Source organism: Dreissena polymorpha, chromosome 15 (genome assembly GCF_020536995.1).
Source record: "Dreissena polymorpha isolate Duluth1 chromosome 15, UMN_Dpol_1.0, whole genome shotgun sequence".
Lineage (NCBI taxonomy): Eukaryota > Metazoa > Mollusca > Bivalvia > Myida > Dreissenidae > Dreissena > Dreissena polymorpha.
The window spans coordinates 59,939,354-59,966,200 of record NC_068369.1 but is presented as its reverse complement, the minus strand read 5'-3'; the positions used below and the strand labels follow the sequence as shown (position 1 = coordinate 59,966,200).

Below are 26,847 nucleotides of genomic sequence, written 5' to 3'. Positions count from 1 at the left end.
TATGCACATGTAGTGCAAAGGTATGCACATGAAGTGCAAAGGTATGCACATGTAGTGCAAAGGTATGCAATGTTACAAAGCAAAATGTACTGACAGCAGCATGAATTTCATGGGACTAGTTATACACACACTTCTTGAGGTAAGAGTTTTGTTTAACAAACCATAATGCATGATGGCCATAGGTCCTAAGTTGCTCACCTGGGACTTCAGGGAAATGACCTTTTTTGACAATTCATAATGTTTTGGAAACTCTTTCAAATCAAGACAAGTTTTAATAAGATCAGATATTCTAAGCAAGTTTAATAAATACTAAAAAAAGGATAAACTTCCAGAGTTTTCAGATTGTTTCACAAGAATCTTCCATTACCCTGGCATCATGTTTTTTCACTGTCTGCAACCATTGTTTTACAATGCAGCACTATCATTACAAGTAACCCACAGGGTAATACCAATTTTGAACCAAAGGATAAAAAAATTGGTAAAGGAACCACCATTAAATGTAACATACCAAATCTCTGTGCTAGGCTGTTTACCATACAAATATATGGGAAACAAGTCAACCCAGGGTGGAACATAATTGATCACACTATACAGTCTTACATACCAAGTACATGTACCAAACCTGTGAGCTTTGAGATTTTTCGATAATGTTTTTAAGTTTTCAATATATACCGATATGTATATGGGAACAAGTAACCCTTAGGCAAGACCAATTTTACCCTAAGAGCATGATTTGAGCAAACTTAGTAAAGGACCACCATACAATTCCAAATATCATACCTCTGTGCATTGCATTTTAAGAAATTTTCAATATAGCCCTACATACATAAAAGGGAAACAAGTTACCCCCAGAGCGATACTGTTTAGACCCAAAAGGCATGTTTTTAACATGGTGGAGGCCAACCATAAGATGTTCCATGCCCAAAATCAATCCTCGAGCATTGCTGTTTCAGCATAGACGTTTTTAAGGTTTTCCCTTAATAAATATCAGGAAAACAAGTATCCCCTGGGGCGTGGCGCCATTTTTTACCACAAGGAACACCATTAAATGTTACATTCCAAAATACAATCCTCTGTGCATTGCAATTTTAAAGGAGAAGTTTTCACTACAAACATAAAGGAATAACTAGTAACCCCTTGACTGGTCCAGTTTTAACCCAAAAGACATTTAAACACACTTGGAAGAGAACCAATGTATGATGTTACAATCCTAATATCAAACCTCTGTGCCTTGAGGTTTCAGAGAGTTTAAAGTTTTCCATTTACATTTATACAAATAAGGGAAACAAGATAGCCCGGGTCAATTTTAAGCTTAGAAAAGGGTCATATAATGTTACATTCCAAATATTACACCTTTGGGTTCATTTTAGCGAATACCGTAATTACTCTATGTTTTCGGACACTTAAAAATATTATACGTGTCCGAAAACTTAGATACCAAAAATATTCACAAAATACAGGTGTCCGAAAACTTTCGAGTCGAAAATTGAAGTGTCCGAAAAAAGCGTCAATAGTATCAACGACTACCTGTAATAGCACGGGCTTGTAAAATATCATGCCCTAAAGTATAAATTACAGTTATATATGTTTGCACTGCATTCTAAATAATTTTAAATGCTTAATTTATTTGACAGAAAGTTACTACAATGTTGTACTTTGACCAACGAGTTCAAAGATAAGCATGTGATGTACCCATACTCGCTAGTATGAACCTGTAATTAACACAATAAAAAAGCAAACTATGAATTCTTTGTTTGTTCATTTCCGATAGTTGTTGTCTAACACCTTCCATTGTTCATAGAACTTGCAATACCCTGGTAATAGTCAAAACGCTTATGCTATCGGGCGAAACCATTGTTTACAAGGTTATTTACCCAATAACGCAAATGTAATGGTCTGTTGCCTTCAGGCATGCACCTGCCATGTTTTATAATGTTAATCTGGTTGTAAAACCCCATGATCGAAGTGTCATTAAATATCGATAACAGGATCGAAATTTGGTAAAATAGCCCTGTTAAATATACTGTCCGAAAACTTAGAGACTTATGGACAAAAACTTGTGTGTCCGAAAATTAAGAGTCACAAAAAATAATTATTTTTGGTAAAAAAGGGGTGTCCGAAAACAGAGTAATTACGGTAATATTTTGAAGCCATTTCGCCATATAGGTCTTTATAAATCTTTTGATCCCTGGGGTATCGCAATTTTTGGTCCCAGGGTAATGCCTGGAACAAACTAGTGTAACACTAGAAAATCTTTACTATCAATATTTAAGCCCTCACCCATGTGTTAAAATCTTATTTTTAGCCCTGTTTACCTCCATATGAAATAGACAGGAACGATATGAACAACAAGGCAAGAGGGTCACCTAAGGATCATTCTTGTGAAATTTCATTGAAATCTGCTTGGCCGTTCAGAGGAAAAGTGATAAGATGAAAAAAATCATGGATGCACTAACGCATGGACTGACAGACAACATGGTATCCTTAAAGCTGCCCATTATCACTTGTGCCCAGTAGAGCTTATAAATGCTTTTACTTGCAAGGAATGTCAGCACTTAAATTTCTTATTCAATGAAAATAGTATATGATAATTAATATTAAATCATCATAACAATATTAAGTACAAAGTATGTATGTAAAAGTAAAAAAAACAAACATTTCAATGTATCCATTAACATGTAATAATTTATAACAAATGGAACTTACTTGTATCTGACTTCTATTAACACAAAACAGGGGTGTGCTATTTGAACTCTGCAGTGGAAAATTCAGAGTTTACAAAATTATGAAATCTCCTTTTGTGTTCAAATAAACTCTTCATCTTAAAATAGTTCAAGCAAACTTAGGTTCTATTAGTAATATTGGTTTGGCATTGAAAGGCATTGAAAGGAAGCAAATAGGCTGAAAGGAGGAGATATCACATCCCTGCATAAAACACAGAGCGTCCCTGTATAAAACTCAGCATAAGACTTGTACAGTACAACACACTAAAATTAATTTGAAAATGTAAGTCCTAAGCTTCAACAGCGTTATTTGTTCCTAGACAAGACCATGTCAGCAACCCTCTCCAGGGCCGTCGTGTACTTTGAGTTGGTCAGAGTATGAATCTGTCGTACCGCTTCCCGGCTGTGATTCTGGGCCAGCTCCCTTGTCTCAGCCACACCGTCACTCTGCAGGGGACCAATAGATATGAGCCTCACTTCGGTCAACAATGATTCATGCATATGTGGGAAGTGTCAACTCAGATTCAGGATAAGCCTCTGCCAACTACACAGGCTAATCAAGGTCGAAATTTAAGGCAAATGAATTAAGCCCTTTTTCATAGAGCACTGATTATATTGAGAATGTTTGGTTACTGTAAACAAGGACATTATATTTAGCAAGTGTTAGATAAAATATGATCTCATTAATTGCATTTTTAAATAACACAATTCAAACAAATTTATTAATTAAAGGAAAAGATAAACATTTTATTTATTACTGTGATGTTGAACGAATGTTTATATTGATCTGAATGCTTCACCTGTCACTGTAATTCTCTAAACATGTATACAGAATGCTCAAACCTTTGCCACAAGTTGTCTGGCAGTCTCCACGTCCCCCTCCTCTGTGAACCTCCTCATGATCATGGCATTGAGCTCGGGATATTTCTTGGCTGCAAACAGCACAGGGGCTGTAGCCAGCCCTAGCTTGAGATCAGCGGCTGTTGGCTTTCCCATCACGTGATCACACGATGTGAAGTCAAGCAGATCATCTATCAGCTGCAAACAAGGAAACAGTAGGATTACATGTTCCGGAAACACTTGTGTTAGTTTGGGAAAATATCTGTGGCAGAAAATCCCCCCCCCCCATTTCTATGCTGTAACCAATTGGGTAAACATATTGTATTCCTGTCATATTTTCTAAATATCTATGGCAATCTTCATGAAATTGACACAAATGTTCCATTGTGGGTCTACATGTGCATATGGTTAACAATTTTGCTTCACTACACATAGCTAAAATATTAAGTGCGATTCGCTACACAATTATGATGTCAATTATATACTTTTTCCTGAGGTATGTTTTTACATGTGATTTAACATATGTCAACGTGTTTTTTATTTGTTCTAGGTCATAAATAGCATCGCGAAAATAAATGTTGTGTGGCAAATTTTTTGGAGATGCATCCCTAGGTGTAATTTTATGTCTAAATTTCCATATGTATGAACGGTCAACGCCCGCTTTGCAGGCTTTTGCCCGTATAAATGTTTCTCAACACCATTTTTTCGTAACCCTAAAATAAGATTTGTAAATAATTTTACACATATGTTTATTAGATGGTCTTCTGCCAAAATTATTTAAAAGGTTCTGTTTGACTTTACAAAATATACGCTTTTTTCTTAATGGAATTTGCGTTAGTTGTGCACATTTGAAATATTTATTTTTAAACATTGTTGACCAATCTTCTTGAAAATTTGCACAATTATTCCTTGTTAGGACTTCTAAAAAACATGTGCATGTGTTTCTGCGTCTGCATAATATGGCTACCATAGCTAACAAGAGGGCCAAAGGCCCTAGGACACTCACATGAGCCCCAGATTATCTTGACTGACATGGACCCATATTCACCAAACAATTCTTATACTAATGTCTAAGAATTCAGATATTCTTTCAATTAGAATAATCATGAGCTGCTTCAATTATGAGTCAAACTTGGCATTAATCACCTATACCTACATAATTTGCATGTAGAACATATGGTTAATGACATTATCTACAGCGGGGTAGCCTGTTAATGTTCAAACACTGGACGTAGTTTTTATTGTTTCTAAGTCTATTCATTATTCTTAAGTCTGAGAGTGGAATGGTGAATATGCAGGAATATATGCTTTCATGATGTTGACAAAATAAATGATTAAACTACGATTGATCCCGGTTTCCCTTTTTAATATCAAATAAAAGTCTGGTACACATATTTTTCATCATGTCATACAAGAAAAACAGTATCACCTGGGAGTTGAAGGGACAACTTTCAAACCTTCTTAAGAATCAAAGTTCCAATGTATTTTTTTTTCAAAATGTAAAACAATTTTTAAAACAAAAAAAACAATTAACATAGGAATGCTACTTATTGACTGGCCCTTAAACTTTGCTGAAAAAACCCAAGACTGATCTTCTTTCTGTTGATACTATTAACCCTTATAGATAGTAAATAGTAAATTCTGTTTGTTTAAATGTTTTTGCCTTCCAGTTATTTTTTAACTCAATTTTTTTGCTAGTTTTTGCCTTCCAGTAATTTTTTTAACTCATTTTTTTGCTAGTTTTTGCCTTCCAGTTATTTTCAAATCTTGTTTTTTTATGTCACAACCCCTAATAACCCAGCCATCCATATACCTGGAAACTAATGCCTATATTCTTGCCATATTCAAAGGCCACTTCTTCCACGCCTTCATCACACTGGCCTAGGATAGCCACCTGAAGCAGAGATGCAGTAGTTATACATGAGTATATTGCAACACATGGCACATCAGAACTGAGAAGAAAACTTTAAAGGAGTTGAAACTATTATTGAAAATCACTTTGAAAGTTGAAACATGTTTTTATTCTGATTTTAATCTCAATGACCTCTTTTAATATGGGAATAAATAAGAAAAGCAGAACATGTATGCTTGCAGCCTGCCGTCAATATATGAAATTGTAAAGAGTTTTTTTCATTGTGGGCTCCTGTAACCTTGACCTCAGAATGCTTGATCTAGAAATCGATATGTGTCATCCTTAGCTAAAGCCTAACCAACATACTGATTTATATGATCCAAAGTAATTGTTCTTCTTATAATTAGTTGAAACGGTTGAAACGGTTATCATGTCACATGCCCTTATGACCTTAACCTATGAATGATTGTCAACAATTTTGATAACTCAAGAATAAGCAGCACAATAATTATGATCATTATGTGCTCAAAGCTACAAAAATAGATTTGAGCAGTGAAAAGGGGATTTAATGCATGTGTGTAAAGTGTTGTCCCAGATTACACTGTGCAGTCTGCACTGACTAGTCAGGGACAACACTTTCCGCTTTTATTGTATTTTTATTTTAAGTGAAAATCCAGTTTAAGCGGAAAGTTTTGTCCCTGATTAGCCTGTGCGGACTGCTGGGACGACACTTTGCACATGCATTAAACCCCCCTTTTTACAGAGCACTGCCCATTTATTTATGGAGAAAACAGTTAAAATGTGTCTGAGGCTTGACCTTCCTTGTTTTGTTGCTTTCAGAGCAACCATTAACCCATCGACAATTCTCAAGGTCAGAGCATTCACATTATTGGGACTATTTGAAGTTTGAAATTGAACATGATTTCAAGAAACTATTAACACTTTTATGAAATATAACAGACTTTGAAATCTCTTCACGCCCTGTGTTGTCTCATATAGGAAAATATTTGGACCACATTATTTGTAAACCCGTCAATGCAAGGTAGTTGGAATAATATAAGGTTACCATGTACTCAGTTTGAGCTTCATATAATTTTTGGTAGTCACTTTGAGAATAAAACTATATCATGACGCATTGTAAAATTGAAAGATATTATGTTATTTGTTAATACATGCTGGACCAAATGTTAATTTACAAATAACATGATTCTGAAATTTTCTGGACCGGAAAACACAAGCTTTTGTCATTACATCCAATAGACTGTGGCTGATTCTGTTCCATAGAAAGTGCACATACCGCTTTACAGCTGTTTGCGAGAAGACTGGCAGTTTTTTTGAAAGACTTATTGAGGTAGTGTGTGAATCTCTCCTCCTCTCTCTCCTTGGACCCCAGCTGCATGAACTCACCTGAAGACAGCAAAATACAAGAGGTGTGTTTGTCAGAAACACAATGCGCCCTATTGCGCCACTTTGAAGTCATATATTAGACCTTTGACCTTGAAGGATGATCTTGACCCTGACCTTTCACCACTCAAAATGTGCAACTCCATGAGATACAAATGCATGCCAAATATCATGTGGCTATCTTCAATATTGCAAAACTTTAACCCAACTTTAACCAAGGTTAAAGTTTTGGGACAGAATGACAGACTGACAGAATGACAGACAGGCCAAAAACAATATACCCCTGATCATTTGATCCGGGGGCATAAAAACTGCTATCTGTACATTTCTAAATAACCCTCCTTCTGAGAAAATTGGGCTTAATGCATGTGCATAAAACGTCATCCCAGATTAGCCTAAGCAATTTTCACAGGCTAATCAGGGACAATACTTTTTGCCTAGACTAAATTTTGTTTATAGTTCCCCTTCAAGCAAGTACATATGAAGTGTAAACATCCATATTGGATAACTTGTATAATTGAATTAACGGATATGTTCTTCCATTGGGGAAGATATCATCTATTCAGACAAGAGTATTCCTAACAAACATGCGTAAAAAAAGAAACTCGATGAGCACACAACAGGCACTATGTTCGACAAATCAAAGTAGATTTAATACAGATTGAGAACTCTTTTCTGAAATTCCAGCAAAAATTTAAGTGGAATATAATGAATTTTATGATTGGAAAAAAATAATCAAAAAAGAAGAACAATTGTTAGAACACAGCCCGCTCAGTTGGGCGATGTATTGGTACAAACTCTAATGATTACAAAAGCAAATGTTCCGTGTGAACTTTACAAAGAAAATTAATTTGTTCAAACCCATTTCTATCTTGGATTACTTGGGGAATATAAAAAAGGCATTAAATGTAAATTGTTTGCGTCCCCAACTCAATTTATTTCTATTTATGAGTCCATTGCAAAAAGTTTGCGTCAGAGACGTAGGATGCAGAGGTAAAAATAATCCCTGAAGTAATACCATGTACATCATGAACCTTGTAAACTAATATCGTCACAAGAGCAAAGCTACAGACTGCAAATTCAATCCCTTCCTGATTCTGATGATTTACCTCTGACTAAATCCTCAGTAATCTGAGCCACCACTGAGACCACGTCTTCATTCCGTATACGTGCAAGCTCTATAGATGCCATCGCCATCACAAAGTCTCCCCCTATTATTGCCTGGAAAAGAATATTAACCCTATACCACTTTGATATGTATTTTCATGCATTTGTAGTCCCTTAGAAAGTTCAATTTAATATAAGACCTTTCTTACTTGATTCAAGTTTTAAAGGCTTCATTTCTAACCCTTAGATAATGATGAGCAGCGAACAGTATAAAACCTGAACAGACTGCGAGTTACTCTCAGGCTGTTCTGGTTGTATGCTGTTTGCACATAGCCATTTACACTTTGCTTGTGAGTGGGTAACTGTAAGAATACAGCAAGAGCTTTCCCACAACAGCACGCTTGAGTATTCTGGACTTTTCTTTTGCTTTGATAGCATTAGTTTCATTTTCAATCTGTCTTCTATAATTGTATGTCAGTCGGATATGATGACCACAAAGACATATTTGATGTTGATTATCTGAAGATGTTATACATCATACATGTATGTAAACTTAAAGCTTAAAATTTAGGAATACAAAACAATGTCACCTTGGCAGGGATTAACCAGCCAAATAATCAAATAGACTTTAATAACTTTTAAAGCATTTGCATGTTAACGACCAATGCACAAATTTCACGGCCTTTAATAACTGGCGCAAGCTCTCTTGTGCAATGTATTAATACATAAGCCTACTTTGAGATGGCGCTAAGGACCTGATGTTTGATAAATTTCACAGATAATTCTTCAGAGTGAGTACATTTAATATGTTTTTCCAACATATTTCACAATATTTAAAAGATCTGGCAATGTAGTGCGATTCAGCAAATATTAATTTATCCATAAACATACATAAACATAAAATCAAAACCCATTTGTTAACTTGAGGACCTTAATAAGTTGTCATGGTGTAGTTGTTTTAAGGAAATCAATATTTTTTGCTTGTGTGACCAGCAAATTTCTATTTGGTCTATAGGGCCACCTCGGAAGTAGAATTGGCTCATTTATCAATGCATTGTAAAAAAAAAGGTGGCAGCTAAGATTACCGGCCATAAAGTTACAGCACAATACTGCCATACAATTTCAAGGTATTGTAAAGAAACTATTTATTTTTTTTTAGATACAATGACCTTGACTGAAATGGATGCAAATCTTATTTTAGATCTGTCAGCTAGATCAACATGAAGCCTATCTACACAAACACTCCAATGAACAAGACTATTGCCAAGCAATAAAAGTCCCCTATCTACGCAGGATTCACCATTTTCAGCAATATTTGTAGTCTATTTGTTGCCATAGCAACCAGAATTCTTGATGTACGAACAAAATGAAATGACATGCATAATCACCATATTGCCATCTGTCCATGTTTCAAGTTTTATGAAAAAAATATGAAGAACTTTTAAAGTTATCGCAGGATCCAGAAAAGTGTGACAGACACACAGAGCGCAAACCGTAAGTCCCTCTGCGGTTTCACTGGTAGGGGACTCAAAAAGGGGCCTTTTGTTAACACTCAGTTTTAGTCATGATTTTCCTTTTTTCCCTAAAAATTTCAAAAAAGATTGATCCTTGCAGTAATGAGTGTTTGATGTTATTGGTAATGTGAAAACTATTTGATTTATTACACAAACAGTCTTCTATTAAATGAAATAATACTTATCAATTTATATAAAAATCAGTTCTAAGTTTGCAACTTTATAATTGTAAATTAAGATAATTCAATTAGAATTTTCATGTTAGCATTAGTGAAGTAATGCTGCTAAACTGCAGGTCAGATTTATGGAACTTGTTAAGTAACCTCACTTAATGAACTGGAACACAATTGAGAAGTTTAAATTTATTACCAGTAGTAGAAACAGTGATGTTGCAGCTTCAACCCTTCCCCCATAAAGAAAAGTGACAATCACTTTTGCAACCAGCATAAAACAAGAGCAGCCTGCGAGTAACTCACAGTCTGTTTGCTGCACATCAGTAACTAAGGGTTGGAAATGAAGCCTTTGTTGAAACTTGAATTCCGTAAGAAAGATACTTAATTAAATGTAATTTTGTAAGGGACTAGAAATGCGTCAAAAAATGTGTCTTTGTGATAAATGGTTAACTTAACCAGAGCGTTAATTGGACGCAAACATTTGGGTGAGTAGTAGTCCAGCCAAACATTATTTTTGCTTATTTCAATTGTTCACCATTTTTGACAGTATTTAAGTAAACGAATTTACACTTTGCTAATAAACCAGGATTAAACCAGTACAAAAATTACATACTTATACTAGACGTAGTACCAGTACAAATCCCTATTCTGTTCTCATGAAATACCACAGTACAGTAATGGTCAAGCCCCTTAGCCAATTCTTACTTTTCTCTGTCCCCACACTTGATTGATGGAGGGTTTGCCTCTACGAGAGTCAGCCGCGTCTATTACATCGTCATGCATTAAACTGGCTGTGTGAATCATCTCTGCTATCATAGCGATTTTTTCCTGGCTAGCTAAAAGCCTGAAAAGAAGGTTATATTTCAAACAATGAATAAGAAACAAACAAAGACTACACAAAAATAACCACGTAGAAATAAAAAATCCTTTAACTTAAAATTGAATAACAGCAAAAGTTAATTTTTATTGTTGTTATGTTTAAATGAATGAATAAAAACACCTTCATTTAAAGATCCCATACTCACAAGATTAACATTCTTATGATATTGACAATGACAAAACTAACATACTTAGAAAATGTTGTTTGTTATTTATAAAACTGAAAGCACCCTTGCAAATGGTGTTCCTGACTTTGGTCTGGCTATTTAGTATCTAGAATTGTAGGAATAAAAATGTAATAGGAATAAAAATACATATGAATTTATAGTTTACGATTCAACTGTCGGAATGACATATGCATACTTAACCGTTCATGTATTTAGTTCAATCTGATATTTTTCAATTGCCAACAGTATTTTAGCCATATCATGGCAGTCAGTAATCCAATTAACACATTTCCTGGGTTAGTTCCCTAACAAGAACTTAGTTTATATATATTGCCAGCAACACATAGCTTCCATACTTTAGTAGTAAAAAAAGAATGGCAGAGAAGAGTTTAATGACCAATCTCCTCAAAAGTTACATGGCTGAGCCAGGGATTGAACCAGCGATTGAATACTGTAGTCCAGCTCTCCACCGAGTGAGCAAGTGGCAAATTGAAATATACATATCTTTAAAATATATACTGTATTTAGCAAGTTAAAACACCAAAGCATATATTTTTTTGGCAATGGAAAATACTTAATTCATTTTCTTGTTTGATAATTACACACAATTTTATTCCTGAGTTTATTTACAATAAATAGCTTAAGAAACACTTTTAGTTTTACTAACACCAATATTTATTTATTAGGTCATCTTGGCATTATTGATGTTGTAAGCCAAGCGACCAGGAGGTCACAGGATCGATTCCCACTGAGAGAGCATTCTTTAGATCTCTGCCTAAGACACCAAGAACTGGTTCTAGTCGCAAGAAATGGACTTGAGAGTGTTACAAAAAAGCCTGAGGCTTTCAATGTAATCTAGCTGAAATAAATAGGTTTAAACTAGACTAATATTTATTTACCTGTCCATCTGAGTCTCATGGAAGTTGGCAGCCTTTGCCATCAGCATAATCAACATTGGACGAAACAACTTGCCCTGGCCATCAAAGTAGTACTCCGAAACATGCAGTAGCTCATGATCTATTGCTTTCAAATCCTGGAAATATTTGTAGAACTGCTATACTGGTAAGGTTCAGAACAAGAAGTGCTTGTATGATACTAAGACAGAACCCTATGGGGAAATAGATTATAGTAAAATCAAATTTTAATCTCATTCATGAACCTTATTAACATTTTAATATCAATTCACAAATTATTGTCACTGCTGAAATTTTTTATATCATAAAATTGCACTTGCATTCACAAGTCAAAATTTGCATAATCACACAAATATAAATGTTTAAGAAATAGCTTTGCTACAAATATTCATTTCCCATGAATTGCTTCCATATAAATGCTATTTTTTGTGCCTATGTTTGACAAATCGTAGAGTATAATATGAGTTTGGCTGTATTTATATAGTGACTGATAAAACTCTCATGCAGTATTTTAGTAACTTCATAAATAAACTACAGCTTTGTCTTGCTCTTTCACAGGATTGGCAGCAAATTTGTAAACAATAGGCACGCTTAATGGTGATGACATCATACAAAATACTAGTAATACTTGCTTGAAAAAAGATGGAAGTACATTTAAGGTGAATATTTTATGTAGATCTACAAACAGACAGACAGACCGTCTTCAATTTACCCACTGTCAAACTTCGTTTGTGGAGGAATAATGAACAAACAATGTTAGATTTATGGTTCCAAGCTATGTAAGTACAGTACCTGCTTAATTCTGCAGGTAATCCCATTAAGATGGTTTTCTACTAAAGTGTATGGATGTGTGGATGGTGAGTTGAGGTCTTTTTCAGCCTGTCTGCCCTTGAATCTCTGTCCAAGGTATGGTAGGCCATGGGATCTCACTTTTGCAGTACATAGACTTTCCTGAAATGTGCAAATTAACCAAATTTGAGAAGACACCCAAGCCTGGCCATTTCATTGAAATGTATGTGTGCTGTCTCAAAAGTATGAAATTTCAATAAAAAAAAACATTTTCCTAAAGCAGAACCTCAGGTCCACCCTCAATTTGTATGCCCTTTTGTTTCCATCTTTCATACGTGAACATTCTTGTGAATAAAGACACACCTATTCCCAAGTGTGTTATAAGATGATTTTATACAGCATCATACATTATTACCGGTTCTTGGTAATAACAAAAATTCTTTTTAATGAAGCACAATGCAGGTTTGGCAAAGAAATTCAGAAGTTCGATCATAAAAATATTCTATACAGGTAAGTAACTTTTATTAAAACAGTAAATTTCCTTTACTTGTTTATTCACCGCTTGGAGTAATTTAATCCTTTTCCCAATAAAAAGCGAAGTAAAAAAGACTATGTGCAAATAGCATAATACATCACGTACCAGAAAAGCCTGCGAGTTTGTTTCAGGTTTTATACTGATGAGCAGCAAACAGTAACTAAGGGTTAGAAATGAAGCCTTAAAACTTGAATCTAGTAAGAAAGGTCTTTAAACTTTAAGAAAGGTGTTTAATTAAATTAATTTTTATTTGAATTTAACTTTATAAGTGATTACAAATGCTTTAAAATATGTTCAGTGGAGACCCATTTACAGTGATTTTGTTTAGGGTACACTAAGAACAAGATTCTCGTGTTTATACACGCACCAGCTCCAAGTATTTTGTTTTACTACAAATACTACAACTAAAAATTAAGACAAGTACAACATAAATGATGACACAAAGGTATAATTGAATTTAAAAATCTTTCTTCAACTAAAATAACAAATATAAAGAAGTGAAACTCCAGCTGCTGGAGCAGTATTGCATTTTCATTATACATGTAATGATCATATAGTATACAATTTGTTGGTCCTTTTTTTAAGGCAAGTGACCAATTGCCAAAACAGTACGAAACAGCAAACTACGAAATAACATACAATCATAGAAAAATAAAGCTGGGGTCACCGCTTTGGAATGGTCAATGGGGGTTTAAACCGGTTTAAGAGCGCTCAACCTCATACTAAACTAAAATAATAACACTTTATCCATATTCCATACATGTTTGCATTCTTTTGGTCTTCTTCATTAAATTTCCACATAAAACTGAAACACAACACAACATGTTTATTTTTAATATGCCATGTAGAATTCTTCCTTTGGTGTGATGTTACTGGATAAAAGTCGCTCGGGTCAATCATGCACATAGTCTATGCTTTGCGTGGTTAAACATGCTGTATATAAACAAATTTAACATAGATTTCCAGGGAATAAAATAATTCTTTGAAGATAAATCCTTTATTGTAACACAGTACACTGTTAACGGTTTACCAGAACGCTTTGAGGGCAGCGTTAATCAGCAACTATTATTTATGATCGATGTCGGTCACAAAGTAAGCCAGATAGATTAACAAGGAATAACAGTTCTATCATTTACGTAAAATAAAACAGCAATTAAAACAGTACAATTATGACAGCGTCAATCATCATCATAAAGGATTTTACTGCAAACAATTACTGTAAAATTTGTTGTTAACAATTGTTACTAATGAAAAGTTAAAGGCAAAGGGTGCACAATTAATTACAAATGGCGAGTTATATGTGTAGACAACAGCCGATAACAATTTTATCCTGTAACAATTAAATTCCAGTACATGAATATTTCATCATGTCTTTTTATAGAACTTATTTTTGCCGTTCTTCTACAGCAATCTGATAGATTTTGCTGCTACAAGTCCCTTTGTAATCATCTACCTCGTTCTTAGTATATGTATTCATGTCCCCAAAAATTGTCAAATATCCCGGAAAATTAAGCTCATTGCCCAGAATAGGTCTAAAAATTTATGGCATGTATGACGGTATCAGAAAGTCCCTGGGAAGCACGTTTTTTGCATGTGAGCATATGAAGCAATAAAATATTTCTTTGTACATGTATCATATTGCATTCAATCTAAATTTAAATTCGCTCGTTCAATGAAAGCTCTGCCCCATAATGCACTGTTCTCTTTACACATCTAAAAAATAGTGTATGTATGTGGAAGTGTTTATGAAATTTGAAAACATATTTATAGTCATAAATGTTCAAGATTATTATTTTTTAAGAGATGTAACTTTATTGGATTATCAGATAAATGTGCACATTAAAAAAGCGGTAATGTATATTACTGTTAACGATACGATTCTGTTTATATGCATGTATTTGCGGATGACAACACAGCATGGCAATAAACAGGACCTATATTAAAGGCTATACTTTACCCGTTTTTAAAGCACCCTGCAATAAATGAGTTAAAACTTATAACGTTGTCCGTTTATAATGCTGTTGCATGGCTTGGACTCCGTCATGCGCATTATGTTGGAGTTACAGTGTAACTATATTGTTGCTCATTCTTTGTTAGTCTCACACAATGACCCAAAGCAACAGGTACACTCATATATAGAGCAAATTAGCTTATATTTATGTATGTGGGTATGTAGTCATCGTAACGTTGAAATTTGGCTAATATTTTTTTTCCTAAGGGCAAGCCTAGCTAAGCATGATGTTGCATAGTGTTATTCAATACACCTGTGAAATCATAGTTGGATACCTTTTCTTTTATTATGTATATAAGGACCTTTTGTCAAGTACCAGAGCATCGCAAGCACGTGTTATGCAACATTTTGACCGGTTGCTTAACCCAGGGCAAAATCTTGAAATTTACCTTTTTCGTTTTATGGCAAGAATGTTTTAAATACATAGAAAGTCTTCTCAATGATGCACCAGTAAATCCTGTTTTCATACCATGAACACAAACGTCATTTTTAAGACAATAGTTTAACATTTTAATTGATGTTCCTGACATTGACAACACTGTGGTAGCCATTTTGAAAATTCGTATCAAACTACAAGGTTATTCAAAGGTCAGAAACTGTAATGTTCCATTTCTGTACGTAAATTGTTGTGTAAGTGATTATTTAAATAATCTATTCAAAAATGAATATAATAATTGAAATAAAGGCTTATTCAATGTTATATATCGCATTTAACAAAATGCGTAACTGCGCGTTGCATCTAGCTCTGACAATTACAATGAATTTCACGCATGATTAAAGCGGTAACATAAACAGTCGGCGATCTTGCCCGATTGGAAAAGTTGGGGAAACCCCTTTTGACTAGTCCATATAAACGGACTCCCAGAGCATTTGATAATTTTTGCTATGGCGGCTCTCAGCAACCCATTGGGTTATGAAGCTGAAGTTGAATTATTGCAACTACCTTTTGACTTGCACACAGCTCATCCAACGACTTACACCTTCTGGCAAGTATGTGTTCAAAACAGGCAAGTGCGGAAAATGTTGATAGATGCTTAAAGTTGCTCACCTTTGGGCTTGAATATCTGACGAACAACAACATTTAAAACAAATCGCTACAGTCAAATTTAATATAATTGTTTTAAGATTGGATTCAGTTCTTTAAGTTGTTCCTTGGATGAGTTATGTGATGCCCGGACACGTTTTGCCAAGGTATATGAAAAATATGGTTGTTTTCTTTCCTGATCGGGCAATTTTCCAATCAATATTTCCCGATCGGGCAAGTCAAAGGGGGATTCCCCAACTTTCCCTATCGGGCAAGATCCCCGACTGATAAACGCGCCTGTTAGGCTTGGTATTATAACTCGTTGCTGTTTAGTAGATGATCTGATTTTAAAGTCCTTAGCGTCTCGTAACATTAATATTCGCACTTGAAACTACGCCTGGACCATGGAATCCTAGAGCAAGACCTGAATAAACTATAAACCTGGGCATGGGACATGATTCGACGCCAAAAATGCTTTCCTAACAATAAACCAAAAAACCTTAGAGGGGCCTTTTCACAGACTTTGAATTAAAGATTGTCATTAAATTCTCTATATTGATAGATGTAAACATTGGATCTATTGAAAAAGCTCCAATAAAAAACAACAAGAATACAATTAAAGAAAGAAAATATGTAACCTTCAACTGGGCTCGAATCACTGACCCGTGGAGTAAAAGTCTAACGCTTAGACCACTCGGCCATCCATGCTCATGTTGTTGTTCTGAGTTTATTGTCAGGTCCCACGCCAAAGATATAATTTAGATCCAAATAAACCAGTGCACGGTGGCCAATGAGACCTTAATGTGCACTGGTAGTTGACAATTCAAAGACAAATTCTTGTCTGTACGCCTCCGCCAAGGGAGTGCAAGCACCGCTCTGCCTTTATGGCCCCTCTCGCTGTAACCGGCTGTCGTCTTCATCCCCGAGACGGTTTCTCCAGCGCGTTGAGCGCAATAGGTACCGCCGCCCCGGGGTCCCTCTTTAAAGCCACCCCCTCGATGTCCATGGGCTCCCTCCCCGCAGAAGGAACCCCGAGTCCGTCCCGTATGTCCTTCCACTGTTGGTCTTGCTGTCCCGCCGTACCCGTCCCTCTACAGACGGGACCTCTGGACCGGTACGGGCAGGCGAACTCTCGACGATAAACAGCGGATTGGTCAGATCCGCTGCATCCTGGAGATGACAGCAGTCTCAGCAGTGAAGAAGACGTCCGGCTCGAGGGTGACGGACTCAGCTGGATTTGCTGAGCCATCCGCGGAACGCTCCAGCTGCTGACCGAGCATCCATGCTCATAAAATGTGTGATGTATTTTATACTTTAAATAAGCAATCCTCGTAGTATCAGAAAATATAACGACAACAACAGAACTCTCAAAATTATTCAATCGTTTCACGTTGCAAAGCTTACTAATTTTAAGGTTTTTAAATCGTAAAAAGATGCATTTAATGGATATATTAGAGCATGGTTAATGTTCAGTAATACTGTCTCCTCACACATATCATATCTACAACGAAAATTTGCGATTCAAAAACATTTTATTTTAATTTTGTCAATTTATCAAAACGTGAAAAGACCCTTTCAATACTTGAATGGTGCTTATTGTCAAATTATTCAGAGGTGCACACATATCTCGACATAATAACTCTTATATATTGATTTGATTTCAAGTAACGGAAAACAGGTACCACGTCTGAAATAAGCTCTAAATGCATCCATTGTTTGTGTGACACATAATAGACCATGGGCAGTATCCACATTTACTAAAAGCCACATCGAAACCCTTTTATTTGAAAGATATCAAGAAGACATTCGTTTCTTAATTAAGCATCATTTATGTGGTGTTAAGAGTGAATCCATTAATATTAAAATATCTCATTACGCCCTTAGTATAAAACCCTTAGTATAATAGCACGAGAACAAGATAAGTAGTGATGTCACTTCTTGACGCTTATATGTTTCGATCTCTTACAAATACGTTTACCGGGAACTAGCACTTACATCCATCTGGAAAATATTGGTTTACTCACTTACTGGTTACTTGTAATTGATACATAGGTAAGGACAGTGCTGAAACCTATAAAGAGTGTGTATTTTTTGTATTTTATTATTACTTGAGTGCAGAACATTTTTATCGTGGATATGCGTTACAGTTATATTTGTAACATTTAGTTCGGTGAATATTTTTGGATACCGCCACGAAATAAATATTATTTAGAAGCAAACTGTTATGCACATATTGTGGAATTGTATATCTATAGTTCCATTATTGACACTATCGAACAATCTATTTGGAATAAAAATACTTAATCCGTGTTAATTATAGGTATCTTAGTATAGTCTAAGATTAAACTTTTTATAATGTTAAGAACAATTTTAAAGCATGCATGAACAAAAGTGAAAGTGAATGGTTCTAAAACGACTTTAAGTTAAAGCCACAGCTATGGCCATACCACTTTCATTCTATGTTCAGTGTTCCATAAACATTTTTGAAAGTATTAAGTATTCTATTATCAAAAGAGGTATCATTTTATTTTACATTTTGAAAATTGGATGTAAGATAAGGTTAATAATGAAAAGAAAATAGTTATCTAAATTTTAAAAGTGAAAATAATAACGGTAAAATTATTGTAACACGTGACTAGGCTATCATAACGTGATTAGTTATGAAGGCAGGAATATAAACCAGCTTTGCTATTTCCCGTGAAAGCTTTGCGCGGCGGTTGACATGAATAGCCTAAATACTATAATTTTGCTTAAACATTAAACAATGTTTTGCAAAACGAACATAATAAAAATGTTAGTGCCGCCACGTTTATTTTTTTGTAAAACAACGCAAACACATATTGCTCGTTTTCCATTCTTTTTAAATAAACCTTAAATAACATCTACTTATGCAATTGATTTAAGGATGCTACTATAAATAATAATTTTAAAAACGCAATACAAATTAAAAAAATATTGTCGTTTACGGTTAATTTTTTCAATGAACTGCGTTAATGGAAATTTATGAGTATGGTGTGCCAGCTATTAGCAAGTAAAATGTGATATTTGTGCTCATTAATATTTAAAAAATGCAATATTTATACCCATCATAACATAATGTACAACAGTCTAAAAGTAGGTTTTATGATTTGCAATAACCTAATAGCTCACCTTCTACAAAAATGACGTAATCCGATTGGCTTAGAGCGGTCACGTTCCCATGGTGTATTTTCGTTCTCTTATGCAAAGACTTATAGACTTCTATAGGTCTTTGTCTTATGGTAAATAATTGCTGCGGGTGTATATCCCATACACCATCAGTTACTAACAATCTAAGTAATATTTCTTAATCCTATAAAATGCACATGAGACACAATGCTATTCTTGATTAATTTCTTGTTTCTGCCAAGCTTGTGGCATTTTAACGTTTTATAGATCTATTGATGCTGTTATGCTTTGTGATTCGCCATTAACATAATATATTTTACATGACATTGTGTAGACAACAGTCAGTAAATAACGAAGATGGTTTACCATGTTAACTTTGTTAATGAGGACATTCACCTAAATATCAAAGTGTTGATATTAACGTGATGTTTAATGAAGCTCGCGTAATGCAGATATTCAGTTAAACTTTATCAATGTGCACATACAGACGTTAAATATTGTTTAGATAGCGATACATATGTAGACATTTTTTTTCGAAGAAATTACTTACTATAATCTTGAATGAGCTTTGCTTTAGTGTTAAATTAGTATCATATATGAAATTCAACAATTTTATTTTTGAAGGTAAACATACTATGAGTTGCAGATGCCATCTCGCTTTCAATGATATTGTTGAATTGTGCTCTGCAAGCAATACAAGTATAATGAGATATCAAAATGCAACTGTTGAGTCATGGCAATGTGGAGTGTCGACTCGTTTACGGAAAATACTTAGAAGGGGTCAACCGAAATGTAAAAAGTCATCCAGTTTCGTAAAGAATCTGTTTACTCGGCATACACGATACATTTGTTTATTTTTGGTGAATACTTAACATTAATACTTCAGTATACATGTATACTGTTAATCTCTTTCTTTTCCGAATGTTTTACGTTTTTGGAATATTTTGCCCGTTTCGTTAATATAATGTTCACATTTTTTTACCGAGTGTGAGGTTATAGGCTTACATGATCAAAGCTTGAGCAGACTGTTTTTAAAACATTATTTGAGTAAGGTTATTGACAATTTAAACAGCAACAATTTAAATACCTAACCGATAAGATGCATGCCAACGAGCTGAATCAAAATTATTATATTATAGTAACGGTAACTGTGTTTTCGGATTGTTATGTTCAAATGGAAGTTAAAGGCATGGTTCGGAATAAGGGAGGTAAAAGGTTAACACATATGAACGTTATTGTGGATGAACATGAACGGAATAAAGGTTGGATGCACTGTTAACACAATAAGAAAGTTTTCAAAATTGTATAGGCATTCGAATGAAAGGGGGACGGTGCGGAACACAGTTATGCTGGACAAAGGGTCGATTATTTTAAGCTTTAAGCTCATAAAAAAGATAATTCGTTCATCACCACAGTTAAGCATGCCATTATCTTCTTGTTTTTTGTCGTGAAGCAGGCCATTATCCATGTCCATTTAAGTACAGAAAGCTTAAAAAAAACATTTTGTTAAAGAAAAATGCAAGTGTGACTATAGTATGCCATCGTTTGACCGTCGTTAATTATGTTTTGTTTGCTTGAAAAAAAAAAAATTTATATAATTTTTCGTTGAGTCCAGTGATGCGTTGTTATTATTTCTTTTTGAATATTGATCTGAAGAAAATGTTTAACGATTTCGGTACGAGTTAATCGCACAATTAATGTGTATCAAAAATGGTCTAAGTGAAGATACAACGAAATGTATATATGAACTTACATACCCCTCTTGTTTTTTTTAGCTCACTTGAGCACAACGTGCTCATGACGAGCTTTTAGGATCACCTTTGTCCGTCGTGCGTCGTCCGTCGTCATTATTTTGCCTTGTTAACATACTAGACGACGCATAGTCTGATCTTCATGACACTTGATCAGAAGATTTGTCCCAATGATATATTGGTCGAGTTTGAAACAGGTGCACATGAGGTTAAAAAACTAGGTCACAATGCCATATTAAATAAAAAGCTTGTTAACAATCTAGAAGTCAAATTTATCTTCATGAAACTTTGTCAGAATATTTGTCCCAGTAATATCACAGCTTATTTAAAAAAAATTCAAGTCAGTTGAAAAATATGGCCGCCAGGGGGCGGGACAGTTATGCTTATATGGCTATGGTAGAACCTTATTTAGGTAGCGCACCTCTAATGATTTCCCGCGATTTCTTCGAAGGTTGAAGAGCCTACTATTAGGTGCCGTAGCCTAGTGGTTAAGGCGATAGACTAGAAATCTTTTGGGATATTCCCTCGCAGGTTCGAATCCTGCCGACGACGTATACTTTTTTGCGACGCGTTTTATTTATTTTCTAACGTAATTTGATTTAAAAAGGCATATAAGCTATATTTATTGTTAAATATGTTACAATTTTTATGCACATTCTTCAATTATTAAAATTAAAACAACGTTATGGCGAAATTGGGTGATTTACTGTTGAAAATACGAACCATGCATGTTGCATTTTTATTTTTATTTCAAAAAGTAAACGGTAAATCTGTCTAGTTCTTGGTATTTTTGCTGTATATAGTGTTTCTATAAAAACTAAGTTTAAAATATGACTTAAATGATACTATTTTGAATTTTATGACACTTTGTTTTTAACCGACCCAATTTTTACTTGGCTGAAATCACTTACATTTGATGGCGCTCTTCCATAGATAAAAATTTGTAAAAAATAAATGTCTGTAAAAGAATACTTATTTCATCTTGTTTAAACTTTAAACACCTTTACAGCATCTGTACACACCAACTGCATGCCCATATTTGGAAATTTGAATGAATTATGGAACTTTTATATACCCCAGGGGTGAAAATAAACTGGACAAAAGCCGAGCGTGGGGGTGGTTTTGAAAAAATCGGTATATTTTTTTTAAAAGCATGGAAAGCCTACCTACAAATTTGCATGTAGTTCAGTGAAATGATGCTGATTAAGAAAATAATTAATTAGATTATATTTGGATATGTGCCCATTAGTGGTGCGCTACCTTAATACTCTAGAAGTCACACTTACAGTCCAATCTTCATGAAACTTGGTCATAACATTTGTCTGAATAATGTGGCTATAGTAAAACCTTGTTGACACTCTAGCAGACACATTAATAGTCCAATCTTCACGAAACCTGGTCAGAACATTTGCTCTTATGATAGCTCAGCTGAGTTCGAAAATGGTTCCGGTCCGTTGAAAATCATGGCCAACAGAGGGCGGGATAATGACTATATTAATATATTTATATATAACTATTTTTAAACCTTTTTAATACTCTAGAAGTCACATTTATAGTCCAATATTCATGGAATTTGGTAAGCACATTTGGTCTCATGATAGCTCTGCTGAGTGTAAAAATGGTTCCGGTCCGTTGAAAAACATGGTCGCCAGCACAGGTGGTTAGCGTGTGGCTATGATATTAATTAGTGAAATGAAACAAGTTATGCAACTCAAAATCACCCCAAAACGGGGTGCATCACTTTGAACAGCCATATCTTCATCAATTGTGCAGCGATTTTCACGATCTCGGTCTTGTTCAACGCAGAAAGGAATTTCCTTTCTGGGAATGTATATGTCTTGCAATATTTTTACAAATGCTTGGTCAACTTTTAAGAAATAACACGATACACAACTCGCATGACCCAGTTGACAATGATCATATTATCATAGAGTTACTATAATATCTGAATTTCTGAGCGATTGAAAATGCAATGTTTAATGAGGTTGTGTAGTGTATTATTTTTTGCTAGGTTTAATAAACATTATGTTTGATGTTCATGTCTTTTTAATAAATTATTTTAGTTTCACCTCTTTTTAATAAATCAGTTTAGTTTCACATATTTTAAATACATTGTTTTGTGTATGATCATTGTTTTGCATGCTTACATGGCAACTAAATTCTTGAGATACGTTGTAAACATCAATGATTATATTTGGAAAAAGGTAGATGCAAACTATGGAATATAATGGTACAGTTTTTTAAACATATTTTGCAGTGTCAGTACATTTGCTAATATAAGGTAATTGTTAGTAATCTTGTCTGAGCCAAATGTACTGCAAACTAATTTAGAGCAAATTTTACACAAGGGTCCATATCTATTGAGATTGACACTTTGACCTTGTATCTGCATTTGGAATGGAAGTTTTTTTTATCAGCTATTAAACAAAAAACAATCAAACATATCTTTGTATATACAGAATTTCAATAATTTGATTATTGTTGATGTTTGCATGGTAACCAATATAACTTGTATGATGGTTTCTTATTCTTGAGTTGTATTAACTATATCGTATTATAAAACCTTATGTTATTGTGTTATTCCTGCATTTGTATATATTTCATCATAATTTGAGAAATATTGCAAAAATCTTAAGTGTTCCGTGTTCAGCATACATGGGAGCTTCTGAAAATGTGAATAACTAAATTTCGTCCTTGTACCCTGTTTTGACCAAAAATCTCTCTCTAAAATAACGAAATTATCTTGTAATTCATAAACCCGACGAAAGGGTTGACACTTTGAAAGATAATGCTTACATAGCGTGTACATAGTTTTCATCATACGACATAACACTAGATTTGCTACCACCAACTCCAGCGAGACTAATGCTTTTTTTACGTACCTGCCCTTTATTCTTTAATATACCAATTTGAGTTTTCGATCAATTTAACAATATAATTCATGCACACATATTCAATGCATAGCATTTTTCTTTATTCGCGTGGTGTTATTTGAAAATGTTTTCGTTTTTGAAGCGCCCTGTCCGGCATCAGCATTTGACTGGGTCAACTCCTTGGAAATTTTCTTCGCCTCCCAGATCTGTTGGCATAGTGCCGTCATTGCCGCAGTCTTAATAGTCTTTATGCCGGGCTTAGCCTTTATTTGTCAATCAGCATGCCGCTGAAACATGACTGGCATGTATGTGCCCCGACCCGGGATCGAACCCGGGACCTCTGGACGTCAACGCAAGCGCCTTATCCACTGAGCTACGGAGGCTTAATTACTATGCAGGTGCCGCATGTTATCAGAACTTTAATATGCAGATTATTTTTATAATAAAAAACATCATGTATCAGATTTCTATTTTACTTAATGCCAATCCCGCAGCAAATGGAAGGACAGACAGAAGTATCGACTGGTTCACATTTGTTTTCATGTGCGAATTTTTTTTTTGTATACATATTTTTTGACAAACACACAACATGCACATCAAAAAATTGAACATTCAATGCAATTTATACCCACAGAGTTTCATAACCAGATGTGTTCGTTTAAATGGTAATATCTATTTCGTTAAGATGTGGTAAAAAGATGTGCCATTGCTATGTAAGAGTACTAAGATTATTAACCACATACTGAAGTATAAGCAAATTAAATGTGTCCTTAAAAATGTATAAATATATAAACACAACTTTTATTACAAAGGTATTTCCCCCAATAAGGGCAATCACAATAAATAACACTACCCAACAAATAACATGCGATTATAATATAATTCAAGAAGCCAATTTCGTCTCTTCAATGTATTCCACTGGTAAAGGAAATGTTTTTTTATGTTGGTTTAATATTTGCTTTTCGTGGTCATTCAAACAACTGCACATTTAATTGGAATTGTAAGACAGTTTTAATTGTATCAGTTTAACAAATTGGCCGAAGATCATTACAAGGAATACCAAAACGTTTCTATTTCTATAAGATTTTGTTTTCAGATACACGTTTTTTTTTAAACTTTATTTTATTGATATATCAGAATACCATTCACGATCATGACCGTACACATTTCATGATCGCAACTTAACGTTGCATATTGTATATCAACCAGATAAAACTGTTTCTTGAATAAGGTTTCGATCCACAGACCCGGTCAACGTATGTTGGTTTTTTGGCCTGGAGCGTAGCCCCAAGGCCATAGTAATGATACAAATTTCTCAGCCTATCCGAATTGGCTGGCTGCCAAAAACCAAATTCCCAAAAGTCCGATTTACCACTTAATTCATGCGTGCGCACTAAAAGAAGTTCTAGCAGATCTCAATAACCCGCCTTGTAAGTACAGAACATCACTATATAACATGAGAGTGTCATAAAAAGTGAAAAAAAATATTATTGAAGCAAAATTGCTAAACATTGGCTACGACATTGTTTTTATTGTTTGCATATTCGTGCGAGGATAAGTTCCTTACTTGACAGTCTAGGCCGAAAAGATACAAGTGTTTACGGAGACAGTAAGAAGAATTTTTTCTGGGACATTTTTTGAAGACATTTTATTTGGTATATATAAACATATTTTAAAAGACTGTTTTTGGCCTGGGGCGTAGCCCTAAGGCCATATCAATTTTACAAATTTCTGAGACAGTCAGAATTGGCTGGCTGCCAAAACCCACGAATGAATGAATTCCCAAACGTCCGATTTACCACTTGGCGGTAATTCATGCGCAATCAAAGAAGTTCTTCGAAGATCTCAATAACCCGCCTTGTAAATACAGAACATCATTATATAACATGACAGTGTCATAACACGTGTAAGAAAATATTATTGAAGCAAAATCGCTAAGCATTTGCTACGACATAGTTTAAATTATTGTTTGTATATTCATGCGAGAATAAGTTCCTCACTTGACGGTCTAAGCCGAAACGATACGAGTGTCTACGAAGACAGTAAGAAAAAAAAATTCTGATACATTTTTTAAAGGCATTACATTTGGTATTTATAACCATATTTTAAGATATTGTTATTTTATTTTGCGTTAACGAGACATTTAAGAAACAAGAAAATGAAAAAAAAACAACAACAAATATTCATGATAATTCTCGGAAATATACGAAGTTACCGGATATGATATTTCACTGCGCAGATCGAGCGCGCAAATCGAGCTCGAAAAGTTGTACGTGAGACAACGTACAAAATCTATACACCGTTCTTTATCAGGGTAAAGGCCCAGATTCGCTATGATGCCGACGGAGCCCCTTTGCGTGATCCGCGATCTACCGGGATGAACCGGGGCTCTACCGGAATGAACCGGGGCTCCATCGGGGACGACAGGGATGAACCGGGGAAAACCGGGGCTCCACCGGGAAAGTATTAAAGTGTTTAATACCTCCGGGATGAACCGGGAGTCACCGGAAAGGACCGGCAACGACCGGCGCGGCACCGGGAACAACCAGGACGGCACCGGGAACAACCGGGACGGCACCGAAGTTCCACAGGGGCCCGTACAGACACCGGCAGAGCTACGGGATAAATCATAGCCATTCCGGGTTGACCGGGACTATGCCGGGCTGTTGACCGGCTTCAACCGGGGCGGCACCGGGAAATATTGCGACTGCGTTAAAAAATGTGTACGAATCATCCCGGTCTTCGCCGGTTGACCGGCGTTAGCAAACCGGGATGGACCGGGGCTTTACCGGCAAAAGTGAGTAGTATCCTGACAGTATTCCATTTGCTTACAGATTATGTGTGAAAAGGCGATACATAGAGAAAAGCATAACCTGTCCCATCGTTTTGTAATATATCAGGCGAGGCTGAGAATAATATAACGGCGAGGCTTGCCGAGCCGTTATTTTATGCGTGCCGAGCCTGATATATTACACAACGATGAGACAGACACAACGATGAGACAGTAACCTGTTTTTCTGTTTATCATACCACATTTTCCTAAAAATCTGCAAAACAATCCATTTCTTTATACGGGCAAAAGCCCGCGAAGCGGGCGTTGACCGTTTATTTGTATCAATTTTCTGAAATACAGAGAGACATAAC

General features: G+C 35.1%; 1 protein-coding gene across 1 annotated transcript; it reads right to left on the bottom strand.

Moving 5' to 3' along the window:
• On the bottom strand, positions 1 to 15,465 carry LOC127860370 (all trans-polyprenyl-diphosphate synthase PDSS1-like). The gene is made up of 9 exons (XM_052398400.1): positions 15,298 to 15,465; positions 12,366 to 12,524; positions 11,559 to 11,692; positions 10,319 to 10,457; positions 7,929 to 8,040; positions 6,713 to 6,822; positions 5,377 to 5,457; positions 3,567 to 3,761; positions 1 to 3,170 (listed from the first exon to the last, which is right to left on the bottom strand). The coding sequence occupies exons 1-9, from the start codon at positions 15,457 to 15,459 to the stop codon at positions 3,030 to 3,032; spliced, it is 1,233 nt and encodes a 410-aa protein (XP_052254360.1). The 5' UTR covers positions 15,460 to 15,465; the 3' UTR covers positions 1 to 3,029.
• Between the last annotated feature and the right edge of the window lie 11,382 nt (positions 15,466 to 26,847).